At 48.1% G+C, this 11,835-nt stretch overlaps 1 protein-coding gene across 1 annotated transcript in view; it reads left to right on the top strand.

Annotated features, from left to right (window-relative positions):
• The first annotated feature begins 381 nt into the window (after positions 1-381).
• Positions 382-11,835, top strand: part of FAM20C (FAM20C golgi associated secretory pathway kinase) — a 97,613-nt gene continuing 86,159 nt past the window's right edge. The window contains exon 1 of the mRNA XM_083711544.1: positions 382-2,555. Coding sequence (XP_083567670.1) covers positions 1,747-2,555 — 809 coding nt within the window. The 5' untranslated portion in view covers positions 382-1,746. The remainder of the gene's footprint in view (positions 2,556-11,835) is intronic.

Genomic DNA, 11,835 nt, shown 5'->3' with positions numbered 1-11,835 from the left:
GACGCAGCCAGACTGCCCTCATACTTTGCAATCATAGATTTTCTTCCTTTCCTCTCTCTCTCTCTCCCCTGCTACCAGCGCCTTCCCCTCCTCAAACCTTTGAGAAAAAGACGCCCTCTTTTTGCCCTAGTTGGATCTGCAGTAAAAATGAGAGAGATACTGGGGGAGAAAGAGAGAGAGAGAGAGAGAGAGAGAGAGAGAGAGAGAGAGAGAGAGACAGCTTTTGGGCTGAGGTTTTCCTGTTACTATCACTGTAGCATTTATTTAGCCAATCTCTTAACTATGACGTCTGGGTGGATGGCTTGCTCATAATATTTTAACACACCCACCGAAGGCCGGCGCTGCCTCCTCCTCTCTCGGCCAGCCAATCTGCTGCATTCAGTGTGGCTCCGAGGGGGGAACCGCGCTGCACCTGCCAAACGCTCCCTCCGACCGCGCTCTCTCTCCCTCCCCCCCCTTTCCCTTTCTGCCTTTTCACATTTATTTACCCCCTTCCTCTTCTTCCCCACGAAAAGCAGATCCGCACAGCCCAGCGCGGATACAACCCAAGCTGCTGCCTTGCTCCAAAAAGGACCGCTATTGAATGTGATGCTCCTATAGACCTTTTATTTCCCCCCCTTCTAATTCGTCACCCCCCCGCACCACCCTATTTAAATTCTCTATTTTGGGTCATCTGGGAGGTTATTATTTCTTTATCTCTCCCCCTCCCTCTTTGGAGCAAATGACAGTATTGCATTTTTCTTATATATAGTGCGGGTTTTCTTTTTTCTCCTGCATTGATTTATTTTTTTAAGAGAAAACCTCTGTCCTTTCAACCCACCCACCCCCACCTCCTCTTGCTACCCAATTCCTGGATGAGCCGATCGCTCTCGCCCAAGCGCTGGAAGGAAGCTCCGGAAAGAAACATGTTAAAGAAAAAACCCAGCGTCCAGCCAATGTTTTGAAACAGTCGCGCAGAAAGGGAGAGAGCGAGAGAGCGAAGAGAAAACGGCCAGAGGAGAGAGAGAGAGAAGACAGGAAGATTTTCGCCTCCTGCCTTTTTCCAGCAGCCGCCTCGCTCGTTTTGCAGAGAACCGGGTAGGAAAAGAGAAGCTCGAACAGAGGACCAGAAAAATAATGGGCTGATTCCTTCTCCACCATCATCCCCCTCTCTTATGGTCCTTTTCTGAAATCTCGTCATCCACCCCCCGCCTTTTACCTATTTAATTTAATTTAATTTTAATGCTCCTGATTTCTTTGCCTTTATTTCCCTCAGCTTCTTTCTCCCTCCCTTTCCCCCCCAAAGGCAAAAAGAGGCCGATGTTCTGTGCATTCGGGGAGATCACGTCCAACATCCGACTCTCTATTTTTTGCATCTGTTTTGACCCCTTCCTGCTTTAAACCCGTCCGATCGTGGGGTGTTCCGAGGACTTTTTTTAAAAAAAGATTTAATTTGCAACTCTACAGATCGCGCTGCTGCTGCTGCTGCTTCCGTCGCCTGCTGCTCCTCTGTTTTAAAAAGACTTGCCTGGTGCGGGGGTAAAGGAAAACCGATTTATTTATTTATTTATTTCTGGAAATGACTGGCTGGACCGGACCGGGGAGTCCCGACGCTTTTGTGTTTCTTTTTCTGTGAAAAAGCCCACCCAACTCCAGCCAGCCTTTCTTCCCACCTGGCTGGGGTCCCTTCATATATTTATTTCCAAATTAACCTCCAATATATTATATACATTTATTTATTTCCTCCTCCTCCTTTCCAACCGAGCCATGAAGATGATTTTGGTGCGCAAATTCCGGATCCTTATCCTGATGGTGTTCCTCATCGCCTGCACCATGCATATCATGATCGACCTGCTGCCCAAGCTGGAGAAGCGAGCGGCGGGCGCCGACGGAGCCGGAGACGGCAGAGGAAGCGCTGGAGGAGCCGGAGGAGGCAGCGCCAACGCGGGCTGCTCCTGCTCGCACGCCGCGGCCGTCGCCGCCGCTGCAGCCAGCCGAGCCGGGGAGAAGGAAGGCGCGCGGGGCTGGGCGCCGGCTCCAGAGCTGCCCGAGCAACAGCAGCAGCAAGCGGCTGCAGCAGCGCCGGCGGAGAGGGCCGGCGCCTCGGAGGCTGCCGCTGCAGCCGCGGGCTGGCCTAGCAAACACACGCTACGGATCCTGCAGGACTTCAGCAGCGACCCCAGCTCCAACGTGAGCTCGCACTCGCTGGAGAAAGGCGCCTCGGAGCGGGCCGAAGCCTTCAAGCGCGCGCAGCAGGAGAAGCAGCAGCAGCCAAAGGGGCCGGATCTGACCCAGAAAGCGCTCATCCAAGATGGGGAGCTGCGCCACGGCCAGCCGAGCAAGAGGAGGCAGCAGCAGCAGCCGGGGAACCGCCTTGGAGGCCACCGGCCTCGCCAGCAGCCGGGCTACGAGGAGGAGGAGGAGGACGAGGAAGGCGCGTATTTCTCCAAGCTGGCGGCTCTCTTCGAGCACCCGCTGTACAAGCTGCCCGTCCCGCCGCTGGGAGACCAGGACGTCCTATTCAGCGTCAACAGCGACATCCGATTCAACCCCAAAGCGGCGGAGAATCAGGAATGGTGAGTTGGGGGATTGCTGGGGTGGGGGGGGGGAGAAAAGAGGCTTTGGAAAACGCCCCGCCCCGCCGTCGAAAATAGAGATGGGGGGGGGGCGTCTAGGGTAGGAGTGAAACTAGGCTTTCTTTCACCAAGGGGCAAAGACCCCGGTTGGCACACTCCCCGTGCGTATTTGCGCGCACGCACACACAGGCTGGGAGTCTCAATAGCGCCCCTTTGGAGGCTTCACCCGGGGCAATACCTCCCCCGGCTAGCTTCCCCACTGAATTGGGGTTGGGGGCTGCTGGGGGAGGGGGAGGAGAGAAGTGGCTTTGGCTTTAGGTAACGCCCCACCGCGCCGTCCAAAATAGAGGAGTGGGGCTGGGTCTAAGGGAGCGTTGCCTGAAGCGGCCCTTTCGGATTCTCGGCTTAGGAGCAATCTTTAAAGAGCCTTGTCCTAATTGATTCTCTGCGCCCCCCACCCCTTCCGCACCGGTGTCTTTCTTTGCCCGTTCAGATTCTTGCATTGAGTGATTCTCTGCCCCCCCCCAATTAAATAGAGGGGGGAGTCTTTGTCCCTTCTGGTTCTCTCCTGAAGAACAGGCAGCGCTGGTTGATTCTCTTCTTTACCCTAAAATTACAATAGGGAGGGAGTCTTAATGGGAAAGGGTGGGCTACTGCTGCTGCTCCTTCTCCACCCTCAGAGTTTAATATCTCCCCCTTCTCAGCCTGAAGACTGGAAGAGAGGCTTGCATGGGCTGACAAGCCCCCAACCCATATACTTCAGCATAGAGGGAAGGGGGCAGAAAGTATTAGCTGACGTTGGCAGTGCCACCTTGCTGGTTCTTGCCTTCCCTTCTTAAAGAGAGGAAAAAGAGAATCTTACATTGACAGCTTGCCCACCCACCCTGTAAATAAAACAGGGAATGGGTCTTTCTAAGAGAGCTTCGAGTGATGTTGCCCCCTAGGAATCTTCAGCTCCTTCCAAAAATTATCAGCTCCTTCCTTAACAAAAATGGATAAGAGTCTCCTCTTGACTTTTACTGCTCCCCCCTCCCCCAACCCAAGAATACAGTGCAGAAATCGTAGTAGCAGTGATAACATTTGAGAATTTTTCCTCCCTTATGAAAAAAAAATGGACAAGTCTTGCATTGGCTACCACCAGCCCCCCTTAATATTTTTTTTAAAAAGGCCTCACACACCCTACAAAAATATAAGAGACACAGCCGAGTTCTGTAACAGCATCAGCTGATGCCACCTCTTCTGATTTTCTCCTCCCTTCAAACTTAAAATATATAGGTAAGTGTCTTGCAGTAGTTAATGCCCCCCATAAGAGTCTTACAGTGATTGACACTCCCTTCTTAAACTAGATAAGATATCCTGAGATAGCAATGGCTGGTGTTTCTCCCCCACCTCTCCTCTGCTCCTGGTTTTGCAGTTATTGATGCCAAGGCTAACATTAACAAATACAAATATTTTACTGACTGTCACCCTTCCAAAAAACAAACAAACCAGAGTGCATTCTATGATGCTGCTTTCTCAGTAAGTTGCTCCTTTGAAAGGTATTTCTCTTCTCCAGCTGTTGTAAAAATGAAGGAGTCTTGGTAGACCTCCCCTCCCCCCAAATAAATAAGGCAGAGATAATGTTTCTAAGAGAGCACTGTGTGTTGTGAAAGGTAGCTTTGGTTTGTGATAAATCCCTTCTTTGATTCCCACCCAACCTCTCCGCCTCCACTGTGGAAATAGATAAGGATCTCAGGGGCAAAAAGGCAATGTTTTCCTTTAAAGATAGCACCTGGAGATTTCTTGCCCACCCAACCAAAAACTGAAGAGGCAGAATTGCCATGTCTTCTTCTCACTCTTAATTATTCTCCCACTGCCCCCCTCCAAACAACAGATAATGGATAGTGGGTTTTTCAAAAATAACACAGACTAATGTCTTTTAAAATACCACTTTGAACTTCCTGATTGGTCTCCTGTGTCTCTCTGCCTATGTGCAATTGTTACCCCCTCTCCCCAAAAAGGAAGGTGAGAGACAGTGTTTTTAGGAATCCTGTCATTGAGAAGAAGGTTGTTAGATTGTTTCATCTGAGCTGAAATGGGTTTGCAGAGTTAATCTACCCAAAAGACAAATAACTAGGAATCAGAAGGAGGAGATGGACAATTCATGGTCTTCCCACCTGTCAGTAATCCCCCAGCCCATGTTTACCCCTTGTTAGGTAGAGAAAATAGAATTTGGAGGATTTTATTACAGTGGAGGTGCCAGATTTAATTCACCACAGGAAGAGGAACTGGATAGATGCTATGACTTCCACCACAGCCAGCCTTCCCTTCCCAGGAAGCTTTCTTAAAAAATATGATTGTTTGAGTTGTGTGAATGGAGCCTGCTAATCTCATCCACCAAAGATGAAGCGGTGATGGTGAAATAGGAAGTATGTCCAATCCCATCTCCTTCCTCCACTGCCTTTGTCAGTGTATAATCTACTCAACTTCAACCCTTTGCTGGAACTGCTGAATGAATTGCTTACTTTTAATTATATAGGATGTCTCCCTAGCTTAAATGGCAGTTTTACCTGGAAATAAGCCCCATCAAACATAGTGGGATTTACTTCTGAGTAGACATGTACAGGATTGTGCTAGTGGTGGGTTCCTGAAGAGAACCAGGTATGTTAGAAAAAAGGTGTGTCTTTCTCTCTCCCCCCCCCATCTTTTCAGGCTTCTGTCTTCCCATTTTCTCTTAAAAAACAACAACACACCCAGGAATGAAGGTCTTAGTATGTTGTCCAATAATTTGAAATTCTGAGGGAGCTCCTGCAGATTTAAGCCCAGACACACCCTGGCAGGATGCAGAGAATTTGAGATAACCATGCTGACATCCTCACCCACTGCCGCTACTACCACTTCCAGTGTTTGAAACTCCCATTGATCTAGGCGCATTTCACAACAGGGAATTTAATGAGTTCTAGGTGCAGTATTGGAAGGGACGCGGGTGGCGCTGTGGGTAAAACATCAGCGCCTAGGACTTGCCGATCGCATGGTCGGCGGTTCGAATCCCCACGGCGGAGTGCGCTCCCGTCGTTCGGTCCCAGCGCCTGCCAACCTAGCAGTTCGAAAGCACCCTTAAGTGCAAGTAGATAAATAGGGACCGCATACCAGCGGGAAGGTAAACGGCGTTCCGTGTGCTGTGCTGGCTCGCCAGATGCAGCTTGTTACACTGGCCACGTGACCCGGAAGTGTCTGCGGACAGCGCTGGCTCCCGGCCTATAGAGTGAGATGAGCGCACAACCCTAGAGTCTGTCAAGACTGGCCCGTACAGGCAGGGGTACCTTTACCTTTACCTTTAGGTGCAGTATTGTACCTAAGATTTCAGATTAAAACTGCAGAGTGGAAGGAAAGGAGGACCCTTTTCTGCCTCCCCACTTCCAGCTACTCTCTGAAGAGGGGAGAAGAGACCCTCTTAAAGAATATTACTGAGGTGGGCAGGGAAAGGACTAGACCATGTGAAAAATGAACATAATATTTTAGCTGCAGTTCATTCATTTTTCAGCTCTGTATTCTTATAAAAGAGAGTGCTTAGAATTCTGTTGTTGCGCCCGTAACCTAGGTTTAAGGTGCCGTCGAGCTCCTAACTTTCATATCTCAGTTTCTAACACTGACCACTACTATACTAGATCCCGTTTTCCATATATTTGGTGACACCACTGGATATTGTTCCCACAGGAAGCAGTGGTGGTCACCGATTTGGGTGGCTTTCAAAGAGGATTAGACGAGTCCATGGAGAGGAAGGCTATTGATGGCTAGTGGCCAAGATGGTTATACTCTGCCACCACAGTCAGAGACATTAATGCTTCTGAATACCAGTTGCTGGAAACCACAGGAGTAGGGAAAGTGCTCTTGAGCTCTGGTCCCACTTGTGAATTTTCCACAGACATCTGGGTGGCCACTTTGAGAACAGGATGTGGACTAGATGGGCCGTTGGTCTGATCCAGCAGAGCTCTTATGCTCTTACCTTTCACGCTCTGATTATTTGCTGATTGATCCTGTAGCCCAGGCATGTCCAAAGTCTGTTTTGGGGGCCTAATCCGGCCCACTGGTTGGTTTAATCTGTCCTCTGTGGCAGTTTATTTCCTGGGGGAAATCCAAAAAAATGTTCAGCCCTAAAAAAGGGACAACAACTTCAAAGGTCAAGAACTTTGGTCAGTCCTTTGGTCGACCCTCACAGGCCTCCACTTCATCAAATCTGGCCCTCTTTGAAAAAGTTTTGGACACTACTGCTGTATTCCTATACTCAGTGAGAGTGGGCCCCTTTGGACAGACGCGTGTAGGGCTGCACTGCTAACTTCCAAAGCTGAAAGAATTGCAGGTGGTCTAAACACTGTTTGCAAAAACTCTTTCCACCCCTTAGGTAGGAGTTGTTGTTATAAAGATAAAAGCAAGTGCATGAGCAAATCCCTAGAGTCCATCTCCGAGTAAGAGTATTAGGAGCTGGATCAGGCCAAAGTCGCATCCTGTTCTCACTGTGGCCAGCCAGAAACCTATGGGAAGCCTGAGAGCAAGAGCTGAGTGAAAGAACACTCTTCCCGCCCCCTTTGTGATTTCTAGATGTTTGTATTCAGACATCCATTTGATGCTTTGCTTACTGCATTTATAACCCACTTGTTCCTCCAAGGAGCTCAACGTGATGCCTTTAGATCTCCACTTCCCCGATTCCTCCTCACAACAAACCTGTGAGGTAAGCTAGGCTGAGAGTGAGTGACGGGCCCAAGCTCACCCAGTGAGCTTCATAGCTGAGTGGAGATTCGAACCTTGGTCTCGTATGCTAGTTGGACACTCTAACCACAATACCACACAGGCTCTCTTTTTTATTGTCCCTGAAAGAGTCAGAGATTCTACTGGGTAAGACACAAGTTTCCATTTCCTCTCCCGACAAAAGTAATTTGTCCATTACACTCCACCCAACAAAGACACCCTTTTTGTATATGCAAATAAGGTAAAGGTAAAGGTACCCCTGCCCGTACGGGCCAGTCTTGACAGACTCTGGGGTTGTGCGCCCATCTCACTCAAGAGGCCAGGGGCCAGCGCTGTCCGGAGACACTTCCGGGTCACGTGGCCAGCGTGACATCGCTGCTCTGGCGAGCCAGAGCTGCACACGGAAACGCCGTTTACCTTCCCGCTAGAAAGCGGTCCCTATTTATCTACTTGCACCCGGAGGTGCTTTCGAACTGCTAGGTTGGCAGGCGCTGGGACCGAGCAGCGGGAGCGCACCCCGCCGCAGGGATTCGAACCGCCGACCTTTCGATCGGCAAGTCCTAGGCGCTGAGGCTTTAACCCACAGCGCCACCTGCGTCCCGTATATGCAAATACCATGTGCTAAATTGTAGCCCCAAAGACATAGATATATAACAAAAGGTGTGAGGTGTACCTTCCTTCCTCCTTTTGTGGCCTCATTCAGGATTGTCCCTTCCCTGCTGTTAAACAATGCATTCATAAAAAATGAATATGGGTGGATAATATTTTTTATTGTACAGGTAGGTAGCCGTGTTGGTCTGCCTTAGTCAAAAGTAAATAAAAAAATTCCTTCCAGTAGCACCTTAGAGACCAACTAAGTTAGTTCTTGGTATGAGCTTTCGTGCACATGCACACTTCTTCAGATACACTGAAACAGAAGTCACCAGACCCATATATATAGTGAGAGGATGGAGAGGGGTATTACTCAGAAGGGAGGTGGGAATGGCTGATAGGTGTGGTAAACCTGTTGATGACTGTTAACGACTGCATTTGCTCTTACAGGAAAAGCAAGGGGTGAGATGGCTAAAAACAGCTTGATCATGTATAACGAGATAAGAATCCAATGTCTCTATTCAGACCAGGTCTCTCCATGGTTTTAAGTTTGGTAATGAGTTGCAATTCAGCAACTTCTCTTTCCAGTCTATTTCTGAAATTCTTTTGTAATAAGACAGCTACAGGTTTACCACACCTGTCAGCCAATCACCCATTCCCACCACCCTTCTGAGTAATACCCCTCCCCACCCTCTCACTATAAATAAGGGTCTGGCGACTTCTGTTTTGTTGTATCTGAAGAAGTGTGCATGCACACAAAAGCTCATGCCAATAACTAACTTAGTTGGTCTCTAAGGTGCTACTGGAAGGATTTTTTTATTTTCTTTTTATATTGCTAGGAGCAATTCCTGGGTCCTTTTTCTGATTGAACTAGTCCCCCTTCCCCTCAGTGCAGAGGGATGACTTCTTGGATATAAAGGCCAAGTAGGCAGGCTCTTTTCTTAACTCCTCTCTGGACCCCTGCTCTCCTCATATTGTCCCTTAAAATGGCAGGGCCTCTGATATATGCATCTGTTACATATCTTTCCTATCTGTCCTCCAAAGAGCTCAAGGTGGTGTCTTATACATTTTCTTATTTCACTGCATGTACCTGTTCTTGTAGGTGCATTATATATTGAGGCAGCTTGCTTATTTTTCTCCTCTCCCACTCCACATTGGCTGCATAGTCCCAAGGATGCCCCTCCACCCTTTTACAGCAGCTTTCCTCAGCCTGGTGCCCACTAGATGAGGCTCCCAACCAGTGCCGGATTTACATATAAGCTAAGGGACACGGGTGGCGCTGTGGGTTAAGCCACAGAGCCTAGGACTTGCCAATCAGAAGGTTGGCGGTTCGAATCCCCGCGACAGGGTGAGTTCCCGTTGCTCGGTCCCAGCTCCTGCCCACCTAGCAGTTCAAAAGCACGTCAGAGTGCAAGTAGATAAATAGGTACCGCTCCAGTGGGAAGGTAAATGGTGTTTCCGTGCGCTGCTCTGGTTCACCAGAAGCAGCTTAGTCACGCCAGCTCCCTCGGCCAATAAAGCAAGAGGAGCGCCGCAACCCCAGAGTCGGCCATGACTGGACCTAGTGGTCAGGGGTCCCTTTACCTTTACTTTAAACAAGCTATAGTTTAGGGCCCCACACTCTTTGGGGACCCCAAAAAAATTAAAGGAAAAAACCCTGAATGTACTTTCCCGAAATATAAGAGAAAAAACAAATAAAATACAATCTATATATAGCAACAGTGTTTTGTGTAGGCTTCTATGATGTAAGTCAGGGGCCCCGCCTGCTAACCTGCTCCCTAAAATATCACTGGTTTGCTCATTTCTATATATAGGGTGCCTGTGTTCTGCATGGGCTGGTTGCAGGGCAACAAGGGCAAATGGCTTTAGATACCTATTAGGTCCATAAATTACCGTATAGCATATATTCAACACAAAAAACAGTGACAATTTGTTGTTGACAAAGGACAGCTGGACATATAAAGGACCCCATTACCTTTAGTAGCTTAGGGCCTCATTAAACCTAAATCTGGCCCTTTCCTAACCCTCTTTCAGCCCCAGATCAGCGGTACAGCAACTGCTTTGCATGCAGAAACCCCCAGATCCAGTCTCTGGCATCTCCAGGTAGGGCTAGGAATGTCCCCCTACCTGGAGATGCCGGGCTGGTCATTGGATAAGTGGACCCGATGGTCTGTATAAGGCAGTGTCAATAGGTGAATTATTGCAGCTGAGAAGGCCTTTAAAGATGCAAGCCTAAACATGTCTACTTAGATCCAGCTGATTTCAAGAAGGCATCCCCCCAAGTGCATGCAGCCTGAGATGATGGCCAGATGGGAGGATTTTGTCCTGTGTGGCTTTGCCCATCATAATTCTTTGTGGTGTGTGTATGTGTGTGTGTGCACGTGTTGAAACTGCAGTGGATATTCCCCACTCCCATCCCTTTGCTGTGCAACTCGTAAAAACCATCGTTGCCCTCTCATCTGGACCCTATTTATTTATTTTCATCATTTATATCCTGTACCTTCTTCGACATAGATGTTTGTTTGTTGTTGTTCCCAGGCTGGTCTACAGGGGGGAAAAGTACCATTGAAAATAAACGATTTAATAGGATAACAAGGTTTATTACCTATTGGAACCCTTTTAGTACACAGAGTGAGTAGCATTTAAACTAGTGAATCTTGGTTAGAGAGTAGATTTTGCTCATTGCAGTCACACACATACACATAAATGCCTGCACGTAAAAAGGAAAATAAAGTTGTTTATTGTAGGAAATAAATAACTTGGACAGAAAAGGTGTCTAGTTCCAGAGGTTGGGTGGCCATCTGCCTTCGATGTTTTAGTTGAGATTTCTGGATTGCAGGGAGTTGACTTGATGACCCCTAGGGTCTCTTCCAACTCTACAATTTCTTGAACTAGATAAGAACAAGGCAACCATTGCTTACTCCTTTGTTCTCTCAGGGAGGGGGAGAGACAGTGAGAGAGAAAGGAGAAGGAGAAGGAGAAGGAGAAGGAAAACAGGGTGCTATCTGAGAATATCATTCTAATATCAAAGAGAGAGGGATTAAAAGTACAGGGATAGTCTGGGACTGTGGAGGTCCCCAACTCTTTTGTCTGTTTTAACCCCATGCAAAACCCCTCTTCTGCAAGCTGAGTCGCACCCAAATGCCTGGCATAATATAACAGAAAGCCTACAAAAAAACCTAATGCAGCAAATTAAAAAACAAACCTAAAGCAGCAACAGCCAATTTAAGCAGATGGTAAAATCAAACGGCTCTGAGTTTCGGAACGCTTACATTAGCAGTTCTTCAAAGCCTGGGAAAACAGGAATGTTTTTTGCCTGGCGCCTAAAGGATAGTAATGAGGTCTCTAGGCAGACTCCCTCAGGAAGGGCAGGATGAAGGCGCTGAACCCTCTTCTTCTCCCTTTTTCTCTCATCACACATGAAAAGGGATCTAGGGATCCTCCAATTGGACCAGGAGGACCATGCTCTACCTCTACTGGCTTCCGAATTCCAGCTTCTGGGAATTGCAAATAGGGAGAGAACGATATGGCACTCAGATTCCGCTTGCTGGCTTCCCAGGGGTTGGACATTGTGGAAACAGACTGCTGGATGGGAGGGGCCTTGGCATGATCCAGCAGAGTTCTTATTCTATTTTCATGTTCCTCAAAAGGCCTATTGCTAGTGAAGGCTGCAGTCTGAACACCACTTATCTCTGGGAGCAAGGCCTGTTGAATCTGGTAGGACTTACTCGTGAGTACTCATGGGTAGGATTGTAACCAGTTCAGCCTGAAAGCTCAGAACTGGACGAAAGACCCCCCTAATAAATAAATAAGAATCATTATCCTGTTATAAGAATTTAAGGTCATATATATATATAAAATGAAATGTTCATAACTGTATATATAAACCACATGTCTGAAACCCCACAGATTAGGGCCTGAACAAATTGACCTCAAATATTTCCCTGCAAGGTCAAAGTGGGAA

This window comes from Podarcis gaigeae (assembly GCF_964106915.1).
Source record: "Podarcis gaigeae genome assembly, chromosome: 14".
NCBI classification, from domain to species: domain Eukaryota; kingdom Metazoa; phylum Chordata; class Lepidosauria; order Squamata; family Lacertidae; genus Podarcis; species Podarcis gaigeae.
Note: the sequence above shows the minus strand (reverse complement) of the source record. Positions and strands in the feature narration are given on the sequence as shown.